This window comes from Octodon degus, unplaced genomic scaffold (assembly GCF_000260255.1).
Source record: "Octodon degus isolate 3935 unplaced genomic scaffold, OctDeg1.0 scaffold00089, whole genome shotgun sequence".
Taxonomy (NCBI): domain Eukaryota; kingdom Metazoa; phylum Chordata; class Mammalia; order Rodentia; family Octodontidae; genus Octodon; species Octodon degus.
In genome coordinates, this window is record NW_004524665.1 from 10,719,221 (window position 1) to 10,742,559 (window position 23,339).

The 23,339-nt window shown below is 52.6% G+C and overlaps 2 protein-coding genes across 2 annotated transcripts; one reads left to right on the top strand and one right to left on the bottom strand.

The window, feature by feature from the left end:
* The first annotated feature begins 1,530 nt into the window (after nucleotides 1–1,530).
* On the top strand, nucleotides 1,531–5,214 carry Neu4 (neuraminidase 4). Its single transcript, XM_004637448.2, has 4 exons — nucleotides 1,531–1,552; nucleotides 2,604–2,805; nucleotides 2,934–3,189; nucleotides 4,298–5,214. The coding sequence occupies exons 2-4, from the start codon at nucleotides 2,605–2,607 to the stop codon at nucleotides 5,212–5,214; spliced, it is 1,374 nt and encodes a 457-aa protein (XP_004637505.1). The 5' UTR covers nucleotides 1,531–1,552; nucleotide 2,604.
* A 9,796-nt stretch (nucleotides 5,215–15,010) lies between these two features.
* Pdcd1 (programmed cell death 1) lies at nucleotides 15,011–22,942 on the bottom strand. Its single transcript, XM_004637378.2, has 5 exons — nucleotides 22,867–22,942; nucleotides 17,190–17,537; nucleotides 16,770–16,931; nucleotides 16,275–16,309; nucleotides 15,011–15,874 (listed from the first exon to the last, which is right to left on the bottom strand). Exons 1-5 carry the CDS (start codon nucleotides 22,940–22,942, stop codon nucleotides 15,641–15,643), a joined length of 855 nt encoding a protein of 284 aa, XP_004637435.1. The 3' UTR covers nucleotides 15,011–15,640.
* Between the last annotated feature and the right edge of the window lie 397 nt (nucleotides 22,943–23,339).

Below are 23,339 nucleotides of genomic sequence, written 5' to 3' on the forward strand. Positions count from 1 at the left end.
TTTGGATGCTGTGTCCTCCCTGCACTATAGGCCTGGCTCTGGGCTTACAACCATTGGAGCCAGATGACCTACTGGGGCAGTATGGAAAGTTGTGATGTTGCCTGGCCGGCTGGCTGTGTATGGGGGAGGCAGCTTGACCTGTACCCACACAGTGGGACCTGGGGCAGGGCAGCTGCTCACAACTAGGACCCACAGTGGCAGGAGGGTTTCCTCTTTGCTCAGCCCTGCACTATCCCTGCTGAATACCTCTGTGTCTGGCAGTAATGATTGAGCCCACCCCTCTGTCTCTACAGAGCACCCAGGATGGCTTCTTACCTTCAAGATGAGAGATTGGCCCAGGCCTCAAGGAGCCTCCCAGTGAGATCCCACGTGGTGCACTCATGGGAATATTTCTCAGCCCATGCAGTGTGTGACCCTGAGGAGTCCTAGAGCAGATGAGGGGGTGGATGTACATGGACATGGTGTGGGCCCAAAGCTGGGGACTGTTCCCCTGTATGACTTTATGAAACCAGTACTGCAGGTGACCCTCCACAAGGGCAAGGGCTGCAATTCTGCTCTCATTCTGACTGGAGTCCAGGACAATGAAGGTGCGGACTGCAGATATTGCTGGAGGACACAGATCCCTGAGGGCCCCTGCCCAGTTCCAAGCAGAGGACACTGCTTCATGACTGTGCCTTGAATGAACTGATGGGGCCAAAGACAAGCAGGCCCTAAGGGTGTGGGGTGGTACCCTGGGCTGGGCCAAAGATGGCCCTTACCACCTCTTCTGGGGCCCAGGTGCCAGAGGACTATGTTGTGCAGAAGATCCCTTCTCTTCCCAGGACTTAGTTTCCCCTCTGTGATTCAATGCCCCGGGAGAGGGGTAGCACTAGTTTGCGCTGCAGTATAGCTGTATGGGACAAACCAAAGCCCTGAGTGGACTGACTGGCCACACACAGCAGGGTTGGCTTTGGGAGGCTGCTCCCCACAATCTGCTGCAACCCCAGAACTTTGAGGCTCTGGGGAAACTGAAGCCTGGCCTGAGCAAGGAAGCCTCTCAGATGTGGCAGCCTGTTCCTTTGCAAGCCTCAGTTTCCCCTGTGTGCAACAGGAATGACCATTAGTTTCTGGAGCTTCATTTTTTTTTTCTATTCCTGGGATGGGGTGGGCCTGGCCCCTGCTTCTGCAGGCTGCGCTGACACCAGCTGCCGTCCCCAGGCTTTGGGGAGTGGCCAACTGCAGAGAGATGTCTCCTTGTGCCATTCTGCCTGGGAATATGTGCAGCCTGCACCTGCTCCCACTTGGGCACAATTGCCCTTTGAGGAGACAGGAAGTGCTCCAGAAGCCAAGTCAGTGGCAGGGTCCACAGAGGCAAGTGTGCTGCCTGGATAGAGGTGGTAGAGGCAGAAGACTCTGGGTTGGGGCTGGAGGCGGTTGGCACAGCCTGCGGCATCTGTGAGGCCAGTTCCTGTTTATGTGAGTGTTCAACCCTGACTCCTCTTCATCCCGGTGCCCCTGTGAGGTTCACAGGTCTTATGCACGCTGTGGCATCCTGCTAGTGACCTCTGTGTGGGTAGGTGGAGGGTCCATGGGTGGTGGTGGCTGGTGGAGAAGTGGTTGAGGGCTGACTTCTGTGTCCTGCACAGAGGGCACCCCCTCTTCCCTGCATGCTGGACTGCACATGTGTTCTCACCGCCCTACTGGCCTCAGTATGGCGGGCACAGTCTCCTGGCATGTCCAACCTGTGACTGATACAGGGGCTTACTGGGGAGGGAGCAAGCTTGGGGCTGGGGCTGCTTTGGAAGGCGGCTACAGTGCCAGCTTGTTTCCTTTAGAGGTTCCTTGAGTGCCCCTCAGGCCAGGACCTTATAGAAGGGAATGTGTGAGGTGAATTATCCCAACAGGGTGCTGATCCAAGGGATCCTGTCCCCTCCAAGACTTGCCCTATGGCTGAGGGGACAGAAACCTGCAAAAGTTTAGGAAGTAGGAGGCTCCTCACCCAGGAAAGTTGCCCACTGCTCCATGCCTTAGCTCTCCCTGGCCATCTCCTCTCCAGACAGAGGGGTCAAAGGGATCTCCAGAGTGAACCCCTCCCGACTCCTCTCTGCTGTGGGTGAGCACCTTGCCCTGCACTGTTCTGGCTCTCAAGCTAATGGAAGAGTCATTAGGACAGCTAGCAGTGAGGGTCCAGCTGGCCAGTCTGTGCTTGAGGATGCCTTGAAAGGCTTTGTGCTTAGGCCCCTTTGCTGCAGACCCCCTGAAGCATCCTCTGGGTTCCTGGTGTGTGTGTGTGTGTGTGTGTGTGTGTGTGTGCGTGCGCTACTGGATATTTTTGTGTCTGCTTGTGGCTTCCCTGGGGCTGGGGCTGCTCTTGGAAGGGGTCATGACCCTACCTGTATGCGGGAAAGCTGAGACCTGCCTTGTCTGAAGCCCTGAGCCCTTGATTAGCCTCTTGCTGGGTTCTGTGGGCACAGGCTGGCAGGTTCTGGGCATCCCATTGCTGGAAAAGGGGAGGCAGGGTGCACAGCCCTCGGGCATGGACCAGGGCAGGACCCCCAGGCGGGCACGGGGACAGGGACTGAGTGTGGAGGTGACCTCATCTGCCGTGACCTCTGTCCGTACAGCATGGGCACCTCCCGCGCCCCTGCGAGGACCGTGCTGTTCCAGCGTGAGAGGACCGGTCTGACCTACCGCGTACCAGCACTGCTCTCTCTAGCGCCAGGGCCCACGCTGCTGGCTTTCGCGGAGCAGCGGCGCAGTCCCGACGACTCCCACGCGCACCTCCTGGTGCTGCGGCGTGGCGCACTGGCTGCTGGCGGCGTGCGGGTGAGTGGAAGCAGGGCACTGCGGGGGTGGGGGTCGGGCGAGTAGGGAGTGAGGGGCTGGGGGCGGGCGGGGTCCTGGCGAGGGCCGGACAGCTAGGTGGCCGCGGTTGCCCCTCTTCTCTCCCACAGTGGGGCCCCCTGCGTGTGCTGGCGACCGCTGCCCTAGAGGAGCACCGCTCCATGAATCCCTGCCCGGTGCTCGATGCGAGCTCGGGGACCGTCTTCCTCTTCTTCATCGCGGTGCTGGGCCAGACGCCCGAGGCCGTGCAGATAGCCACGGGGAGGAACGCAGCTCGCCTCTGCTGCGTGACCAGCCACGATGCTGGCCTCACCTGGGGCGGCGCGCGGGACCTCACAGAGGAGACCTTGGGCACCTTGGTACAGGGTAGGCAGGCTGGGGCCAGGGCCACAGAGGGACCTGGGATGGGACGGGGACTGGGGTGCGAGTGAGGGAATTCTGTCTGGCCTAGACAGTGAGGGATGAGGGAAGGGAAGGTAGCCCTGGCCAGGGGAGGTGCATGGTGGATAGAGGGAATTGGGCAGGGCCAGTGGGGGTAAGGGTGGGACTGGGGTAAGTAGGGGAGGTGCTGGAGTCAATCAGACGGGGCATGTCTTGGGACAATGGAGGGCCCAGCAGTATTGGGTAGGAGGGTGCAAGGTGGCCCAGGCCTGGGCTGTCAGGGATCTCCCCTCTGCTTCCTGTCTCAGTCTCCTGCCAAAGGTGACCCCACCTCCCTGTCCCAGGGCTGCTTGGCTGATGGGACTGGTTGGATTGGTCTTCCACCTCTACCACCTGGGGTTCTCAAGGTGCAGTCCTCTTCCTGGGCTTTACTCTCGCAGAGGAGAGTAGTGAACGTGGTGTTCTCATTCCCCAACCTAACCACTTTCCTGTTTCCTTTATCACTTCCTTTTCCCGCTTGCCTTTCCTCACCTGGGCTGAAGGGGCCTGGCCTAGGGCCTTGGGGCTCAAGCTTCTCTCCACTTGTGTTGAACCTCCTTAGTCTAGGAGCTGATTGCCCATGACTGTCCACAGCTGCTCTGACCTCTTTGTGGGCTCTGGCTACACAACCCCAAATGTAGACATTACACCACGGTGTGGATAGACACAGGGCTGGCCCAGATACCTGCAATGAGGTCTGCACAGACCTACCTGCCTCTCTGGGTAGTGCTTGTGGCCACCCAGTTGGTTCAGGGTGGCAGAGTACTGTACACCAAAGGACTTGTCTAGGCTGGGGCTGTGGGCTTGGTGCTTGCCTAGCACATTTGGGGCCCTGGTTTCCATCTCTAGCAGCAGGACATAACCACATCTGGCCACCATGATCTCTATGACCCGTGGACAGGCCCTGTAAAGCTTGTCCAGCCTGGGAGACTCAGGTCATGTGTGGTGCCCCAATCTGGCATTGGCTAGACTTCCTGGTCCTCATTATGGTGTGGCGCAGGTTTCCCCTTCCTGGTGTTCCAGCAACCCCTCACTGTACATCCCCTCTCTGCAGATTGGGCCACCTTTGCTGTGGGCCCAGGCCATGGGATCCAGCTGCACTCAGGTCGCCTGCTAGTGCCTGCCTACACTTACCGTGTGGACCGCCGGGAGTGCTTTGGCAAGGTCTGCTGGACCAGCCCTCACTCCTTCGCCATCTACAGTGATGATCAGGGCCGCACCTGGCACTGTGGGGGCCTGGTGCCCAACCTGCGCTCAGGCGAGTGCCAGTTGGCTGCAGTGGATGGGGGCTTCATTTACTGCAATGCCCGAAGTCCTTTGGGCAGCCGTGTGCAGGCCCTCAGCCCTAATGAGGGTACCTCTTTCTTGCCTGCAGAACTTGTGCCCACCCTGGCAGAGACTGCCCGGGGCTGCCAGGGCAGCATTGTAGGCTTCCCAGCCCCCACCCTCAGCAAGGAGGAGGATCCAAACCCTCCTCACCTCTGTTCTGAAGCCCAGGAGTCCCTCAGTGGGACTTTCTACCACCCACAGCCCTGGGGGCACAGCCAGGAACAACCTGGCCTACAGTCTGGGCTTGGTGGAGATGGGGGAACCTATGTCCCAATGCTCTCAGTGCCCCCTGTGGCCCCACTACTGAGGCCCACATGGCTGCTATATTCCCACCCAGTGGGGCACAGAGCACGGATCCACATGGGTATCTACCTGAGCAGGTCCCCCCTCGACCCCCAGAGTTGGACAGAGCCCTGGGTGATCTATGAAGGCCCTAGTGGGTACTCTGACTTGGCGACCCTTGGGTCTGTGCCTGGCTCAGCCCTAGCTTTTGCCTGTCTATTTGAAAGTGGGGCCAGGGCCTCCTATGATGATATCTCCTTCTGCATGTTCTCCTTGCAAGAGGTCTTGGAGAATGTGTCTGGGGGCCCTGAGTTGCTCCATCATGAGGGCAAGCTCTCAGAGCGCTGCCGGCTCTCCTGATGGTCCCAAATGCAAGTGTCTTCCCAAGGACAAAGGGACTGAATAGATGGAGGTGATGAGGAGAAGGCCATGTGACTCCAGGATGGATGGAGCTCTGCACCAGCTTCTCCATGGGTCACGGAGATGATTTTTGTGGACAGCCTGCTCCTTAGGAGGGTGGGGAGGTTTGGACCTGGTGGGGTGCTGTCCAAATGGCCACTACAGTTCCGCAGGTAGGCAGTGGGGCCTCATGAACTCAGTGTATTGATGAAACTGGTCTGCAGCCAGTTTTACCTTGACATGTGATCTCTAGCTACTTTCTGGAATTTGAATGGCAAATAAAGGGGCTGTGTCTGTATCTGAGTGAATGTTTCTTCCCACATCAAAACCTAGAGAAGATCCAGTGCTCCAGCATGCCTAACTAACTCCTTTCCCAAGCCATCACCCTCCATGCTTGATGTAGCTGGCAGAGGGGAGGATGGGAGGAGGACAGTACATGAGGCCTTCTCTGTTCACTGCCCTCTGCAGCCGTTCTTGTCCATCTGGGACTGGCTGATGGGTAACATCTACGCTGTTTTTGAACTTCCACCTGGGGAGCGATGGGGCTCAGGGCCCTGAATGAGAAGCTCTGGGCAGGTTTGGGTTCAGCCTCAGCTGCCTGATGTTTTGCTTCCTGTAGCCTCTGTCTAACAGCCACAGGGAAAGAATACTTGAGTTCCTCTAGTAAAGCTATGAAGCTCAAGGCCAGGGCAACGCTCAGAATGGGTCACACCAGTAGAATGTTCAGGAAGGCAACTCCTGTGGGGAGTGGGCTTCCACAGTAGCGGTGGGGAGGGAAGACAACAGAAAGGACTCTTCAAAGGTACTGGAGGAAAATGGCCATGTCCAAACACATCCTTCCACACCAAGGCAAAATGGTGACATTTCCACACACACAGGAGGGCCTGTGTTTGTCATAAGCCCAGTCGATTAGGGGCGTGTGAAAGGTGTCTCAGGAGGGTTAGCCATATGGATATGATGACAGCCATGCTTTTGGGTCTCACCACACAGATTTAAATGCACAGTAATGAAAAAAAGCACTGCGTGGAGTGGAGGGAATGGAACCAAATGCTCCGAGACCCTGGAACTGTCCAACAAAAGGTGGGACAGAAGGCTGTGTGACCCTACACTGAAGAGGGGATATATGAGAGGACAAGGCACAATTCAAAACAGGCAGGGGATGAGGGGAATATGCATGGAATGGGAAGGCAAAAAACAGCAAATATTGAGGCAGCTAACGAAACCCAAGCATAATGGAAGAACACTAAACATAAATTGACTCATATTCTAGTAAACAGGTAAAAATAGCTATGCTGGGAAAACCTAAAAATACAAAACAAAAGTCTACTCCCAATACAACTATACTCCATGACAGCAGCCATGGAGCCGATGGGCACAGACAAATAAGGCTGGAGGAGATGGAGGCATGCGACACCTGCAGCTGAAGAACAGTTCAGAAGGGCTGTTCACAAACAGCTCAGCAACCTAAGTTCCCATAGACCTAATCCTGTGCTGAAGAGTACAGAGCAAAAGTACTTAGTGCTTTCCTTGTTGTTGAGGCAGAATGTCCAACACCCACAAGTTAAAGGAGGAAAGTTTTATTTGGCTCAAAGTAGAAGTCTATAGTCTACTATCTCCAAGGCAAGTGGGCATAGCAGACAGGCATTGCAGAGGGGAAACAGTTCACGGTGGGTGGAAGGTGCTAAATCAAGCAAGGAAAAACCATAACTCTTTCTATCCCTTGTATCTTATCCAGGCTACTTAGGGCGGGTAGCACTCACACCCTTAATGCTAGTACCCTTGATCCTAGCATTGTACCAAAAATCCATTCCAGTGTAACACACTCTAGATGCAGCCATCTTTGAAAAATCCCCACTTATGATTGCATGAGGCTTTGCAGGGGGGAGGAGGAGGATCTAGACACAGTCACAATGCAGGAGAAATAGGCAGACTCTCATTTGCTGCAGAAAGTTTGCAACTCAGGTCTCTGCAGTCTCAGATAGAGGAAGCAGACAACAAGAAAGTCAGTTAAGACGAAGTTGCGCCTGCCTGGGGACACGGAGCTCACTGACTATGTGCTGGGTAGAATTCTACACAAAGCTGTTGCTGCCCCAACATCTTTTCCATTCAGCAAAGTATGAACTCCGACGCTGCTGAGGCCACACAGCCAAGTCTCTGAAAATTTTAAAGAGTTGAGAATTACAGTGAAACTGAAATAAAAATAAAAATAAAATGAAGGAGAATCGAGCATCTTCATGTGTTTAGAAATAAATATAATTCTAAATAACTTGTGGTTCAGGGAAGAAACCATAGTGGAAATCAGAAAATATTTTGAGCTTAATTATGCAAATGCTACACAAAGACTGTAGGATGAAACCAAAGCCAGGTTTAGAGAGAAATGTATAGTCTTAAAATGTGACTATTAAAGAAAAGGGAGGTAATCTTTGATTTTAGGAAATTAGAAGAAAGACAGTAAGTTAAGTCCAAAGAAAATAGAAGGAAGAGAATAATGAAGATTGGGATGAAATAATGACACTGAAAAAAATTATAGAGGAAATAAAGGGCAGTTGTTAAACACACGTGTGTATATATACATCCTGGGCCAAGCAGGCTGCTGCAGTGCAGCACTCTGAGAGGCTGATGCAGGTGGGTTACAAGTTTGAGCCCAGCCTGGGCAACTCAGTGACTCAGTGAGACCCTGTCTTAAAACAAAAAACAAAAAGGACAGAGATATAGCTTAATGCAAACACCCTAGTTTTTTCCTCAGTATTAAAAAAAGAAAAAGAAAAAGTAAAAGAAACAAAATCCCAGTGTCCAGAATGAGAAAGTGTGTACTGAAGGTCATACAGATAGTCAAAGGTTTCAAAAAGTCATCAAGAGTAACTTTATGTCAATAGACTTGAAAATTTAGATGAAATGGACAATTAGAAAATATGACATTGAAACTGATACAATATGAAATAGAAAAACTAAAAATTTTCAAGATACTGAATCCATACTTTAAAATCTGACAACTCCAGGTCTAGGCAGCTTCCCCAAGTGAACCCTGTCCAACACCATGGGACAAAATCCCATACCATGTGCCACAAGGACAGCTGTGAATCCCTGACCTGTGCAGATTCCTGGGTGCCCATGACCACCTCCTTCCTGTGCCTTGGGGATATTTATGTCTCTTCCCTAGGAGAGGAAACTTGCAAGCTGGGGCTATTAGGTATGCTGGTGGGGGGAAGTGCTTGCTTCCTGGAAGAAACACTTGATGAGAAAAGTTGATCTGGCCCTTTAAAAAAAAGTGAAAAGATAAGCCATAGACTGAGAGAAAAGGGGCCAGGGAGGTGGTTCAGTGGAATAAGTGCTTCCCTGGCAAGCGCAAGGGCCTGAGTTCAATCCCCGGTTCCGAAAAAAACACGTCTGAACTCCAGTCACGCCGCAACATCTCGTATGCCAAAAAAAAAAAAAAAAAAAAAAAAAAAATAGACTGAGAGAAAATCTTGTGAAAATCTGCATCTGATAAAGGAGTAGTATCCCAAATACCAAGATAGCTAAAGAAAACAAAACAAACAAAACAAAACAAAACTCAACAATAAGAATATAAGCAATTGATTAAGAAATGTACACAAGTTCCAAACAGACACTTCACTAACAGGGATGCATAGATGGTTGGCACAAGCAGGGGCATCATGGGTCATTGGGAGAAGGGATTACAACTGGAAGAACAGCCAGAGACAGAGCCTGGACACACCCAGCACTGGGGACTCTCTGGGGTGGGGTGCAGAGACGTACCTTAGTGAGCAGTGGTGGCTTTTTAGAAACTAAACTCACTTTAATCATAGAACTTGATGATTGTGTTCCTCAGGTTTACCCAAATGATTGAAAACTTAAATCCATAGGAGAACCTGCACATGATGTTTATAGTGACTTTATTCATAACTGATGACACGTGGAAGCAACTGAATTGTCCATCAGAAGCCAGTTATAAACTACAGTACATCCAGACAGTTGAATATTATACAACCCTAAAGGAAGGGGACTGTCAAACCATGAAAAGACTGGGAAGAAATTTAAGTGCATATTACTAACCAAAAAAAGCTATCTGAAATGTGTGATTCCAACTGAATGACATTCTGAAAAAGGTAAGGCTTGGGGCCCAGGGAAAGAACGGTGAGGAGTACGGGGCTATGAAACTGTTCTGTGCTGCATGGTGAAGTACCGGCCACCTCAGATCTTCCATGGTTGGCAGTGTGGGCTCCTGGGCTGCAGCCAGTGCCCTGCACCAGCACCAGGTGCTGCCTCCTCATGTCTGGGGCAGGGGTGAGGGATATGTGTTTCCCTTTCAGCAAACTCCAAACTATTTTTAAACAGTAAAGTATTAATTGAAAGAAAGCAAAAGCTCTACAAGTAAAAAAAGAGAAGTGGTGACAACATTTGAGTGATCGTGAGGGCATCTTCTTGTCTGTGGACTGGTGGGCTGAGGGTGCCTTGCTCTGGTCCACACTGCCCTATGGGAGCCCATGACTGTGCCTGGGAACTCACACGTGGTCATCTGACAGCCCCATCATGGCTTGGAGATGAATGAGGGAGTCAGAAGACTGGAGCAAAGTGGACCACCATACAATGGGAGTCCATCAGATTGGCTCACAGATGGTCACGTGTCTGTACCCAGAACAGGGGACAGGCTCAGGGGACCTCACCTGGCCCAGAACTTGTCTCTTTATCTTATAAAACTGAAACTCTCTTCCTGGTAAGTATGAGTGCTATGGTTTGTGTCTAGAAGTCCCCCCAAAGCCTCATGCACTTTTAGATGGGTTTCTTCAGAGACAGCTGAATCTAGAGTGTTTGATTGTATAGTGTAAAGCTGGAATTAAGGGTACTGGGGTTAAGGGTGAGTGACATTAGTCCACTGATTGGATCAACACCACCCTAATCCCAGAAGTCTAGATAAGATAAAAGAGGCAGAAAGAGGCTTGTTTACCCCCCTTGGCTCTTACTGCTTTGCAGTCTACCACTACCACAACTGTTGCCCCTTTGACATGTACCACTTTGCCTTGGGGTCAGCCAATTATGGACTGAAACTTCTACAAACTGAGTTAAATAAGCATTGCCCCCTTTAACTTTGGGTGTTGGGTACTTTGTCTCAGCAATGAGGAAAGTAACTAAGATAATGAGCATCCCCTCACCCTCTCTTGCTCCAGGCACCTGGCATTCTGCTCCTGTCTGTGATCTCTTCTCCAGTGTTCTGTGGATCTTGATGAGTGAATCACAATGTCCTTGTGTGACTGGCTTAGTCCATTCAGCATGCTGTCCTCGGAGATCTGTGCTGTTGCAGGAGCTGGGGTTCCCTCCTATTTCAGGGCTGACCAGTATTCCTTTAAAAGCTCATGTGGTTGAACCTGCTGAAAGACCCTGAGACTGTTGTAAGTAAAGCTACGGATGCAGTAGCACAGCTCCGCTCCTTCCCATGGCTGAGCAATGTTCCCTGCACATGATAGTCATGAGATAAAAGTCCAAGAATTAGAATTAGCAATCACAGACTGTGTGACCCTGTGGTGGGTGAGGTGATGTCACATATGTGTACCCACTTGGGCTAGCTTTTCTGAGTCCCGTTGGTGAGTGCAGTCATTGGGCCGGGCTCAGAGGATGCAGGGAAAAGGTCAGGGGTACCTGCAAAGTAAACTGCCATGGCCGGCCATGATGTGGCTGTCATGGCTGCAAGGCCTCTATTGGCTCCTGGAGGACCCTCCCATTTCTGCAGAAACTCAGGAGCTTCCTGGGGCTGGGGCAGAGGGTTCCCTACACCAGGCAGAGACTACGCCCTCCTTTCCCCAGAAGCCTGGGACCTTGGGGTGAGGCTGCTTCTCCGCAGGAAACTTGACCACCCTCAACCCAACAGGGTAGGGATTTGGCAGGCAGCTGCAGCTTTGTCTGAGCAGGGCACCTAGGGCGGAGCGGGAGCAGCGTGGGAAGGTGTGGGAGCGGGTCCCCGCCAGGGCTGTGACACGAACGCCTGGGCAGAGTGAGGGGACGGATGGAAAAAATGAGTTTAAGGCGGCGGCTGCTTTACGGGAAGGCGGATGCAAAGTGCTGACTGGCCCATACCACTTTCTCGGTTCTTATCTGAGCCGCTGCCACCAGCTGGTAGCCTGTCCCACTGATGAGTGCCGAGTGTGGTGGCCCTGCGACCACTTCCTCCCTGCCTGCCTCGCTTTTTCTGTTGACTATCAATTTGAACTCATGTTCTTTTAAACACAAAATGTGTTAAGCAGTAAGATTTTTTTAAAAACTTTTTTTTTTTTTGTGGTTCTGGGGATTGAACCTAGAGCTTCCTTACTGAACTACATTCCTAACCTATTTTTTTTTTCCTTTTCAAAAACTACATATTAAGACATACCACTCAGTTGCCCAGATCAGATTTTCTATCCCCCATCTCAAGTTTCCAGGTGCTGGGATAGTAGCCACCAACTGCCATGCCTGCCTAGCAAATTTGGCATTTTTGATGCTCAATTCCCTTGTCTTTTTAACATGATCCAACTTGTGACCCTGTCCTGGGGATTCTGAGCTGCTAGTGCCACATACCTGCCTCGCACCCTCCCAGTCCAGAGCAATCTGGTTCCACTGTTAGGCCAGGTTTTCCACATGGCAGGGTCCCCAGAAGATAGGGACTTGGGCCACTGTGCATTGGGGCCAGCTCTGGGTGACTCTGCCTTGGCAAGCCCAGTGCAATGAAACTCTGTATGTCCTGTCACTTCCCAGTGCTGTCAGTGATTCCAGGGATGTATTTCTGTGGAGACTGACAGGACCAATACAGCTTTGACAATGTGTCTTGTCCCTTCCAGACTTCTGCCAGTCTGCCAGGAGCAGTTTTAGTATTTTTTTTCACTATTATCATAGATAGCTAAGATAGAAATTAACAGGAAATAAGAGGGAGCAGGCCCTCAATGGAGTCCTTGCAGAAGATGAGACACATCAAATTGTGACTGGAGACAAACTGGAAGACAGCCAGGCCTGAAAGCCACCCTAGAAAGAGACAGCAGCTTGAGGCCATACTATAGTCAGCACCACCTACTCCAGAGAGTCCACTTAAAGTGTCAGATGAATAGGTGGGTGATCGGAACACCTGGACCCATATTCCCATCCTTTTCCTTGAATGTCATTATTTTTTCTACATTAGAAGTTACAGATAAACTGAAGTTAGTATGTCCACTGTGTGCCATTGCTATGTGCTTCACTTCCGTATTGGATCAGTATTAACTCAACTACTATTTTTGTAATCTTATAGGTCTATTACAGTTTGACTCACAGTTACCTAGGTTGTGATTTTGTGCAGAAATAACATCAAGACAAAGCCTCAGTGGCAGCCACTGTCAGGACCTCCTGTCTCTCAGGAGCCATCTCAATAAAACTTTCCTAGTCTTAACTTCTTTTGTCCTTATATCCATTTTTTAATTATCCAGGCATGAACTTGGAATGTTTGACATCTAACAGGTTGTGAGTCATTTCTCTGTGATGTTATGAATACAATTGGATGTCCTTCCATTGCTTAGGGATATCCATGCACATATATGTATGCACAGGTACATATATGGCATGTGTACACATACGGATAAGTATACAACATGCATGCACACACATATACACAGATGTGTGCAATATGCATTCATATGTGCACATACACAAGCATGTGTGGAACACGTGTACAAACACATAGGTACACATGCAACATTGTACACATGTACATGCAAGGTATGTATGTGACACACATGTGTATGCATGCAGGTATGCAACATACACATATACATATATACACACATGAACACATGGGTATGTATGCATGTGCACACATTTATGGTTGTGTGCTCATACATTTTGGTGAACTGTTGGTTACCTCTGCTCACTTTTCAGCTGTAAAAATCTGGCTCAGATTTTCAGATCTTTATATAATTTGTATTTATATCTGTATGGTAGTGCAGATACTTCTCTCAGTTTGCTAATGGGTTTTCCCGATGCTGAAGTTTTGTTTTCCTGTCTGTGCAGCTGAGTGCATCACCTTCTCTGTCTTCCCCTTGGTGGAGTTTTTGGTAGCTAGCTCAGCTGTGGGCTGAGGAGTGCAGCTGTGCTCCCCTTGTTTCCTGGAGGTTCCCTGTGCACACTGTCCTCAGGTGGAGGCGAGTGTGCAGCACACATCTGGTCCTCACTGAGTCCCTTCACAAGTGGCTGCTTGGTCCCAGCACCCTATGAGGCACCTGCCCTCCTCCCACCGGGATCATGAAATCGGCTACCCTGTCTCCAAAGCTGATCTGGAATCTCCTGGCCCCACGATGGTTCTTTCACTTCTTTCTCAGTTATAAATGTTATAAAGGTGTTACAATTCCAAGCTAGGCTTGGTGGTGCATGCCTTTAATCCAAACCCTCTGGGAAGCTGAGGCAGGAGGATCATAAGTTAGAGCCCAGCCTTGGTAATTTAATGAGATCTTGTCTCAAATAAAGCATAAAAAAAGGCTGGGGATGTAGCTCTATGAGGGTCCTGGGTTTAACCCTCAGTACTGTACTAGAAGCAAGCAAGCAAGCAAGCAAGCAAGCAAATTACAGTTCCAGAAGTGTGTTCATTGGGGTGATGTTTAATCATAGTGTGGGCAGGAAGAAGGGTCTTTAACATGGAGACATTTGCCTGAGTCCCCATCTGTCTCGTGGTTGGACATGCCTCCAGCAGTGCTGCATGTTTCCCCAGGTGCCTTATCTTACCCAGGGCTGAAGAGGTGAGGTATCCTGAAAGCCCAGGGCAGTCTCTGTTTTCAGATCCTCAGCTCCTCTTTGCTGCTTGACTAGGTTCTTGGCGCTGGGTTTCTGTTTAGATTCCTGGGGTTTCCCACCTGAGCCCATACTGTCTGAGGAGCTTGACTTCCTTGCCTGTCTCCGATGTGCTGACTCCACTTTGCCCAGGGCAGCTCAGAGGGGGCGACTGTAGCAGGGCTGTCTACCTGGCATCATTGTGGGCAGCCAAGATCCTGGGGAGGTGGTGGACGTGGAGCTTGAGTGCCTTGGGGAGTCTTAGCAGAGGCCTGGAGCAGCCCACCCCCTGCAGCAATGGCCCACACTGGGCGCAAGCTGGTAGGACACAGGTGAACAGCTTACAGACACTCAGGGGACGCCTGTGGACACCCTTGCTGGCTGGGGATGCCTGTGGCTGTGGGAGGTAAGTGGTTTGTGGGTGCATAGTTGGCTTGTTGTTAGCTAACTTCTCAGTTGCTCCCTTGGCTCTCAGCAGCTTTCTTTTGCCACTGTATCTTCCTGCTTTGAAGCCAGCTGGCCACGGACTCAAATCTCTAGAAAATCTGAGCCAAGCTAAGCCTCCTCTCCTTTCACTTGTGGGTGTTGAGTATTTTGTCCCAGCAACTATGAAAGTGATTGAAACAGCCTACCTCCCCAAGCAGTGAGGTTACCTACTCACAGGTTGTGAGTGCAGAGTTGGGGCCATAGGGGCAATGCCTGCCTCAGGCCATAACATCCACCTCTCTCTGACCCTCAGATCAGCCTGCTGTATGGCCTACAGGCACAGGACAAAACTCAGAAAACTTTCATCATTATTTAATTGTAACTCCACAGAAACAAATGAGAGGGGCTCCTCCTTCCCCCCCTGTGCAACTTTGTCAACCCTGGGCAGGAGCCTGGCAAGGCCTCTTTAACGAACACTGAATGGGCACAGTACCTGCATTGCCCCAGCCCCTGCCCAGAACCCTCCCCTCCTCATAGCTGGGTGGGGTCCTGTCCTGCTCCCCATCCTGGGTAGGCAGGGCTGGGCTGAGGTGTGTCCTTGGAAGCAGGTGGGGTTGGGTTTAACTATTCCACACATGCCTTGGGTTCCCTCTGTAGAGAGGCCTGAGGAGCTTCCCAGGCAGGTGTGAAGGTCAAGTTGACTCCTGCAGATGGGTGAGGGTGCTGGTGCCTCCTCCTGCTCTCTGCAGCTTTCTTTTATGAAAACTTTTCCAAGCCTGGATGGGTCTGGAGATTCCTGGGTCCCTCCCATGTGACATTGCCCCAACCCAACAGAGTTGAGTTGTGGACACTCCAAGTCATTGTGCTTGCCTCATGCTGGGATCCTCTTGCCATGGGCAGTGTCCAGGCAGTCTCCAGCCAAAATCCCTGTAACCCACAGGGATAGTGCCCGAGTCCCTGACCATGTACAACTGTACACAGGAGAGCTGTACATGAGGGAGAGCACAGGCCCAGCCAGCTCTGTTCTAACCATGTTGGCACCATGACTGTGCCCACCCTCCATGCCAGGAAGAGGGATGTGATTAACCCAGCTGATGGTGAGTCCTGAGTGGGTCTGGCATAGGAGCAAAGCTGTCATAACCCAGCACCTCGCATACCCTAAATCTGGGGGATGCAGGATGTGGGGGTCTGAGGAAGTTGATCAGAGGGGCCAGGAGCAGTGTCCGTCTTGCTGCCTTGAAGGCTGGAGACCCTGGAAGTCACCAGCTGAGCTCCTGTAGCCTAGAGAAGAGGCACCTAGCACTTCAGGGAAGACAATGGTGGCATACTCTGTGTGCACTGAGGAGGCAGGGGCCTCTGGGGTCTTCTCTCGTCCCTGGAAGTCCAGCACCCCATAGTCCATGGTGAAGATGGGCACTGCTGAGGGGTCTTCCTTCTTCAGGGAGAGAAAAGGGGTGTCGGTGCCGAGCACCAGCAATGGCCAGACTCCACAGTCCTAATACCCTGTCCTCTTTCTAAGAGCAGCATCACCCTAGCTGCTGACCTCCAGGGCCTAATGGCTATCTCCTCACTGTCTCTTTCTGTGTGACAGGGATGCAATCCCTTCTCTCCAGCTCTTTCCCTCTCTAAACTGTCCTGCAATGCTTTGCAGATTTAGTTTTCCATTTTGCTCCTGCCCATCACAGGGTAAGTGATCTCATGGCACTCAGGCTGCCAGCTTTGGGGCAGCAGAGTGTGTGTGGTAACTAAGACCCTGCACTGGGGGTCTGGGAAGGCCTGGGAGGGAGACAAAAAACTGGGGTGGGAGGTTGCCCCTTGATAGAGGCCAGACTCACCAGGGGCTGCGCCTTCCTCTCAGCTCCTTCGGTCTCTGCAGAGAAGCACATTTGGAATCAAGTGGCTGTTGCCAGTCCTCCTCCCAGGAGCAGGGTCTTAGCCAGGGTTCCCATCTGGGTGGGGGCAGCATCAACTGGGCCTGAGCTTTTCAGTTCTGGAGGGAGTGGGTTTGGGGAGGGATGCCATGTCTTCCCTCATCACAAGAACACAAGCTTCCATGGAGCAATGGGAGCCTCAGTTGGACAAAGATCAGAACACCTATTCCTGCTGCAGGGACACATTGTAGGTGGCAAGGTGTGTGTGTGGTGTGCTAACATAGCCCACCATGGTAGTCAAGATGTGTGTGTGGTAACACAGCTCCTCAGGGGTGGGCAGCTATATGGCTTTATAAAAGGAAATGCTGGATTTTGGGCAGGAATCAGAGGCCACCAAGGGTGTGGACATGACCTGTGGTCTGAGGCCTGGGGGAAGCGGCACATCTATGACAAACTTACCCGGTACAGTCCTGGAGAATACAGCAGCAAGGACCCAGGCCAGCAGCAGCAGCACCGGGACACCCACTAGGACACTCATGACCCCAACAACCAGGCCTTGAAGGTGGCCCACCGGCGTGGGTGAGGGACTGGGGTGCGCTGTGGGGAGCTCCAGGACTCTCTCTGGGGACCCCAAAGACAGGAGTCAGGGATAGTGGTGAGGAACTCTGCAGTATGTCCCTGCACTCGGGCCACCTGCCTGGTCCTCGGAGGGCAAAGGCTGCTCCACTGGACCTGTGGTGACTGGCCCCTGTCCTGGCCAGCAGTGTGCAGGAGAGCCAGGCACAGCAGGCACAGAGGTGCTCGTACTGTCCTTCCTGTGGGCCCTGCCCTCCCTCCATCAGCTAACCAGGGCTTCCTAGGCCAGAGGCCTTGCCCCACCTGTCACTGTGAGCTCTGCCCGGCAGCTTTCCTTGATTTCTGCCTTGGGCCGAAGCGAAATGGCCCCACACAGGTAGATACCACTATCATTTCGCTGCACGGAGAGGACACTCATCTGGAAGCTGTGACCGTCTGGAAGCTGGGCCACCTGGAAGCGAGGGTCCAGGGTGCTGTCCCTGGGAAAGGCAGCCAGTTTATCGGTCTGGTTGCTGGGGCTCAGCCGGTACCAGTTCAGCACAAAGTGCTCTGATGAGTTGGAGAAAGTGCAGGTGAAGGTGGCATTGGCACCCTCAGGTACTGAGAGTCGTGCTGGGGAGAAGGAAGGGCTGCAGGACCTGTTGGGGGGCTCTGAGAGAGAGAGAGAGAGAGAGAGAGAGAGAGAGAGAGAGAGAGAGAGAGAAAGAGAGAGAGAGAGACTGTGAGGGTGGGCAGCCATTAGATGCTGTGTTTCTCCTGGGTGCCTCACCCCAGGACAAGATGTTTCTTTGACTAGGGTTCCGATTCTGGTTGTTCTGAGGACCTCAGCGCCCTTCCCTGTTGACTCTAGATTGCTGCTTTCAGGTAGGTTGGGCAAGCCCCCACAGATGCTTGGGTGGTCTCTTGTGGGCTAGCCTGGTGCTGTCTGCCCTACCCTTGTGGGGGAATGGTCGCCAGGAAGCAGGCTTACTAGGTGGAGGCAATGGGGGTCTAAGCAACAGAGAGGTGGCAGTTGGGGTAGTTAGTGGGAGTTAGAGCCCAGCTAGCACACTGCTCCACAGGCACGTAGAATGGAACCTCTGGCCAGGCCCCAGTACTATAGCAGGCCCTGCTGTGGCACTGTGCTCCTCATCTTGGCCCAGGCCCAGCTCCCTGATGTACGAGTGTTCACACACAGTCTACACTTGCATATGGCCTCCATGATGAGAAGACCTCAGCAGTGTTTCCTCTTCACAACAACACAGGGATGGACATCAGAGCCCAGGATTTAGAGCAGGTGGCCTCATGACCTGCTCACTGGGCTTTACTGCAAAGAGCCTTTACAGTGACGTTACAGAAAGAGCCTCCATGGGCTCAGCACCTGTCAACCATACCTGAGGTCCCGTGTCACACAGGAAGCTGTGTTCTAGACCCCACTGTTCTAAACCCCACTAGGGCCTGGGGGAGCCATATAGCAGCAATTTCTTGCTCATCATAGCATCTGTCCTAGGACATAGTGTGTGGCTGTGGCCAAGGCTGTCATTTGCATCCCTTTCTGTGTTTGCCCCTTGTGTCTACTCTATGCCTTGCTCCTTCCTTCCTCCTTTGCTTTTGGGCCTAGCTCTATCCTGGATGACAGTATAGGTTGGGCCTGGCTCCCCACACAGTGAGGGGAGCAAGGCTGTGGTTGTCATGACTGTGGGTCCTATTCCAGGGACAGAGGGACCTCTGGGGAATGCTTAAGGGCCAGTCTTACAGGGAGCCATGGATGTTTGAGACCAGTGCTCCTATTCAGGAAGGAAGTGGCTATTTGGAAGAATCTGTCCGTGGCTGGGTGAGGGCTGGAGGATTCCAGGTGGCAGTTGGGCTACAGAAGAGATGCCACACTCACCCAGCTCAGTCTCCTTCAGGCCACTTGCCTGCGATGGACAGATAGGGAAGGGGAGTCATGCAGTGTTTGTGCCTTCTAGCAAATCCCTTATACCTTGAGGGCAGCACAGACCCTGAAGGCCCTAGCAGGTCTTTCCTCTGCCTGTGGCTGCCTGCCACACACAGCTAGCAGGTCACACCAAGCTGTCCAACATGTCACATTAGGAATTTCACTGATGGTGCCAGTAGGCATCTTTTTCACATAGTAATTCAAGAAACATAGAAGCCTTTTAAATGAAAACCTCCAGTAGCCCAGCTCAGTGATACATGCCTGCAACCCCAGCTGCTCATGAGGCTGAGGTAGGGCATCACAAGTTCAAGGCTAGCTGTAGCATGCTTGCCCAGTATGTATGAGGCCTCGGTTCCACCTCTAGCAGGACATGAAGAGGCCAAGTCTGGCCTGTTGTGGTGGTGCATGCTTGTAATCGCAGCACTTGGGAGGCAGAGGCAGGAGCATCGCCAGGAGTTCTAGTCTAGTCTGGGCTACATAGTGAGTTTAAGGCCGACCTGTACTACAAAGAGAAATCATGTCTCAAAAAGGGAGGAGGCAAGTCAGGGAGAGGCCAACCATGGTGAAGGCTGGGGCCTTGGGACGCAAGGATGTCTTGATGGATGGGTCTCTCTCTGTTTTGGTCCTTATAGTGGCTGCCCCCAATCCCATGCCTTGCAGGGCCGGATGGAACCTGAGCTCCATGTTAGAATCCCTATCAGGCTAGTGGCCCAGAAGTAGAAGGGTGAGGGACACAGATAAATCCATCCTTTCTCCTCATGGAAGATGGTCTTACAAGGGACTCAAAGGCCAGGGCTCCTAATCAAGTGCCCCACTGTCCCAAGAATCCATTGTGTATTCTCAGAGCCGTGTCTGGCTCCCTTGAAGTCCATAACCTGAGCTGCACCAGACTCAGTGCCTCTGGACCTGTTCTGTGTCCACCTTGGCTCTGGGCCTGACACAGCTCCACCCTATCCCCCAGTAGAAGCTCCTTGAAGGCTGTACCAGTGTGGCAACATCTGTGATTCCCTCTTCAGGGTCCAGAAACCCAGTATCCCCTCCCAAGCTGTCCCATTGACCCCCAGTCGGGGTGCACTACTCTATCCTCCAAGTCTACTACCAAGGGTGGGCCTGAGCCACCAAAGAGACCCCTCAGTCTCAACACCACATGACTGGAGAGGTCCCTGGGGATCAGGACAGGGCCCCATCTCAGGTAGTCCCAAGGCAGGGCCCCCATCCCTCCTGCATAGGCCTTGCCCTCCAGGTAGGCTCTGGCTACTTAAGTGTTCAGCTGTCTTGGCCCTGGGGCTGGTCCTCACCCTGTCTTTCCATGGTTCTGGCCCATGGCCTCCATGCTTGAATGGTCATAATTTGGTGGCCTCAGCTGCCCTGGGCTCTCCATTGAGTCCCTACATGGGATCCTGTCCTGTGGGTCTAGACCCAGCCAAGTCCTTTCCATTGTATTTCTGTTTGGATCACTTTGTCCTTCACCAGTGGGCCTTGAATCAGAACCCTGGTACCAGGGACCTCTTGGAGCCCCTCAGCTGAGTGTCTAGGTGAGCCCTTGCCCCCTGCCTGCTGACTGAGGTTGGGGCTAGAAGGTGGTAACCCCTCACCTGTACCAGGACTCCTATCCAGGGAGCCGAGCATGGTTACCTTGAGGGAACACTTGCCTCCTGTCAACCCAACGCTCTCCAGTCCCAGACCTCCATGCCTGAAGCTCCTACTGCGGGCCAGGCTGTGGTCTGACATTTTTCCAGAGTTCAGTGCTAGACCCTTATCCACCACAGTCACATGCTAATAGTATCTGGAAGTGGAAGCTTCATTGAACTTCCAGCTTCTAGAATGCAAGTGGGACAAACTTTTGTTCTTTATGTAGACCTGTTATGTTCAGTGACAGCAGCAGAAATTGACAAGGCAGCCTCTCCTCCAGGAAGCCGCCTGGCTTCTCTGCAGGTTGGGAGTCACCCAGAAGGCAACATTCAGAAGTGACTGCGGCCAGGCTCCTGGGAACAGTGAAGTCTGGGGTGTTTCTGTGCCACTCTCTCGCTTTCCCTAGGAGCCATGGAGCAGGGTGACAAGAGGATATTGTGTCTCAGACCAAAAAGGGGAAGCTCAGAGGTGACATCTGCACAAGCTGAAAGCATTGTCAGGTGGACTCTTGGGGCTCCTGGTGACCCAACAGCTCTCTTGCATGTTATTCTGTGCCCAGAGCAGCAGCCCAGCAGGGAGGACCAACTCTAGAGATGCTCTTGGCTGGTGTGAGCCCCAGAGCACTTCACAGCCCTGGCTGGGAGAGGAGTGGGCTTCAGTGTCGGCAGCTAGTGCACAGGGGGTCAAGTATCACAGCCCTGTGTGCTGCGATGAAGGGCGGGGTGGAACTGTGTCCCCAAGCTGTTGCATGGGAACCACACTCCAGAACCTTAGGCCCCCGGACCTCACTGAGAAGAGCATGGCTATGGTGGGCCTGTTCAGCAGGGTGTGCAGAGTGTTGCAAAAGGGGCACAGGTGTCTCCCCAACACGAATGAGGGCAGAGCCCAGAGAGACACTGTTGCCAGCCGAAAACTGCAAGGTAGCCTGCGGCACCACATGAACACCTTGCCCTCAATTCTCCAGCCTCAGAACTCCAAAGTGCTGCCTCCCTGGCTTTGTCACAGTAGTGCTAGTGTGAGGCCTGGGTTCTGTAATGCATTGCCAGAGGCCTACAGCTATCTAGAACAGCTTCCTTCTGGACACAGGCCCAAGTCTTCCTCCCATTCCAAGCTGCTGGGGTTGGGCATCTCACAAAACACAGTAAAATGCCCACAGGGAACACCAAGATAAATACACTAAGCACATTTGGCAAGAAAGCTTCAGGGACAAGAGAAACCCTGTAGCCAGGGTGGTGGGTTGGGGACAGGAAGAGCAGGGCATTTTGCCAACAGTCCCCAGCATGTGAACCCCACCAGCACAGCTGGAATGTGGGGAGAGCTGGCCCCTGCCTTCTGGACCCTACCTCCAAGAAGGTGCCCCATGGGCTCTGGGACCACCATCTCCAGTCAGTGTCCTCCTTGGGGTCCTCACTGTGACCCAGGCTTCCCTTAGAGTATCAGCACAGAGGGACAAGAAGATCCCGGGGAGGAGGCATGAGGATATTGTTATTGGCCAGTAATAGTAAGGGCTGAGTATTGAGCAGTGGAACTGAACGTGTTTGTCAAAAGAAAAGAAATAGTCCAACAGAAAAAAATGAGGAATACGCTGCTGCAAAGTTCAGCTGGCCAGCTTACTGATAGCAGCATATCATAGGTGTAATTTTTAAAAAGCCCTCCTCTAAAAGTTTGACTATTATTAACAATACCAATATAGCCTGTCTTTAAAACAGATTTGGTTTTAGTTTAATCTTGTTTATAGGTTTAAAAAATAAAAAATATTTTAAAAAGTAAGGCCTGGGACCTTGGGATGTGAGGACACCTGGATGGGTGAGTGTTACCTTGTCTAGGTCCTTGCAGTAGCTGCCACCCCCTACATGCCCTTCCAGGTCCAGAGAGAAGCTGGGTTCCCAGTTGAATTCCCAGGCCAGGCCAGTGGCCCAGGGGCAGAAGGACTAGGGGCATGGACAGGGTGGATCCTCCCTGCTCTGAGCGACTTGTCTTACAGGTGCTCAGAGGCCAGTGCTCCTGAACTGGGGCACTGCTTCCCCAGAGACTGCTATGGACACCCAGAAATGTACCTGATTCCCTTTGAGTCCATACCCTGAGCGACCCTTGTTACAGCCACCAGCGGCTACCAGCTCCTCCAAGGGGCTGCCTCCATCCCAGGAAAACAGTGGAGACAGGGGATGTGCAGGCCAGGAACAGTGAAGCCAGGGCTGTGGTCTCACAGGGAGGGCTGATGACCCCATCTCGCCAGGCCCTCAGGACTAGCTGAGGGGGGTAGAGGTCCTGCCTGCCCAACAGCAAGGAGGGAACAGTTCTGTCAGTGCACAGAGGGCACCTGGATACCAAATCCACACAAGAGAGTTTAGGATACTGGGACTGATCCTCATTGACAGGGATGAGGACCCGGATTTGCCCCAGCCTGCCCCACGCCCCACGCACACCTACCTAGGAGCCATGCGGGCCTCCATCCCAGCTGCAGGACTACCCAGAGGAGCGGCCAGGGCACCTGAGAGACCCACATGCCCAAGCGCCAACTCGCACCTCCTGTCAACGGCTGCCACCTCCTCAGCTCAGGCAGTGGAAAGGAAACTGTCCCATATCATACTGGAGGGAGGGGACGTGCCCTGGGGCGCCCGCCCCCTCTTCCTCCACCCCCACAGGGGCGGAGAGAGCTGCTGGCAGAATGGGGGAGGGGCAGGGGGAGGGGAAAGCTAGGGAAGAGGGAAATGGGGAGGGGTGGAGGATGGGGGATGAGAGAATTGAGTGAAGGAGAGAGAAGAGACAAGGGAAGGAGGGAGATTGTGACAGGAGTGAAGTTAGTGATGGAGTGGGGGAAGCTGCCTGCCCCAGGAAGGGTCTTTCTGGCTCTGACCTTTGCTGGGGCAGTGTATGTCTACTTCCTTGCCTGTGTCTTCCTC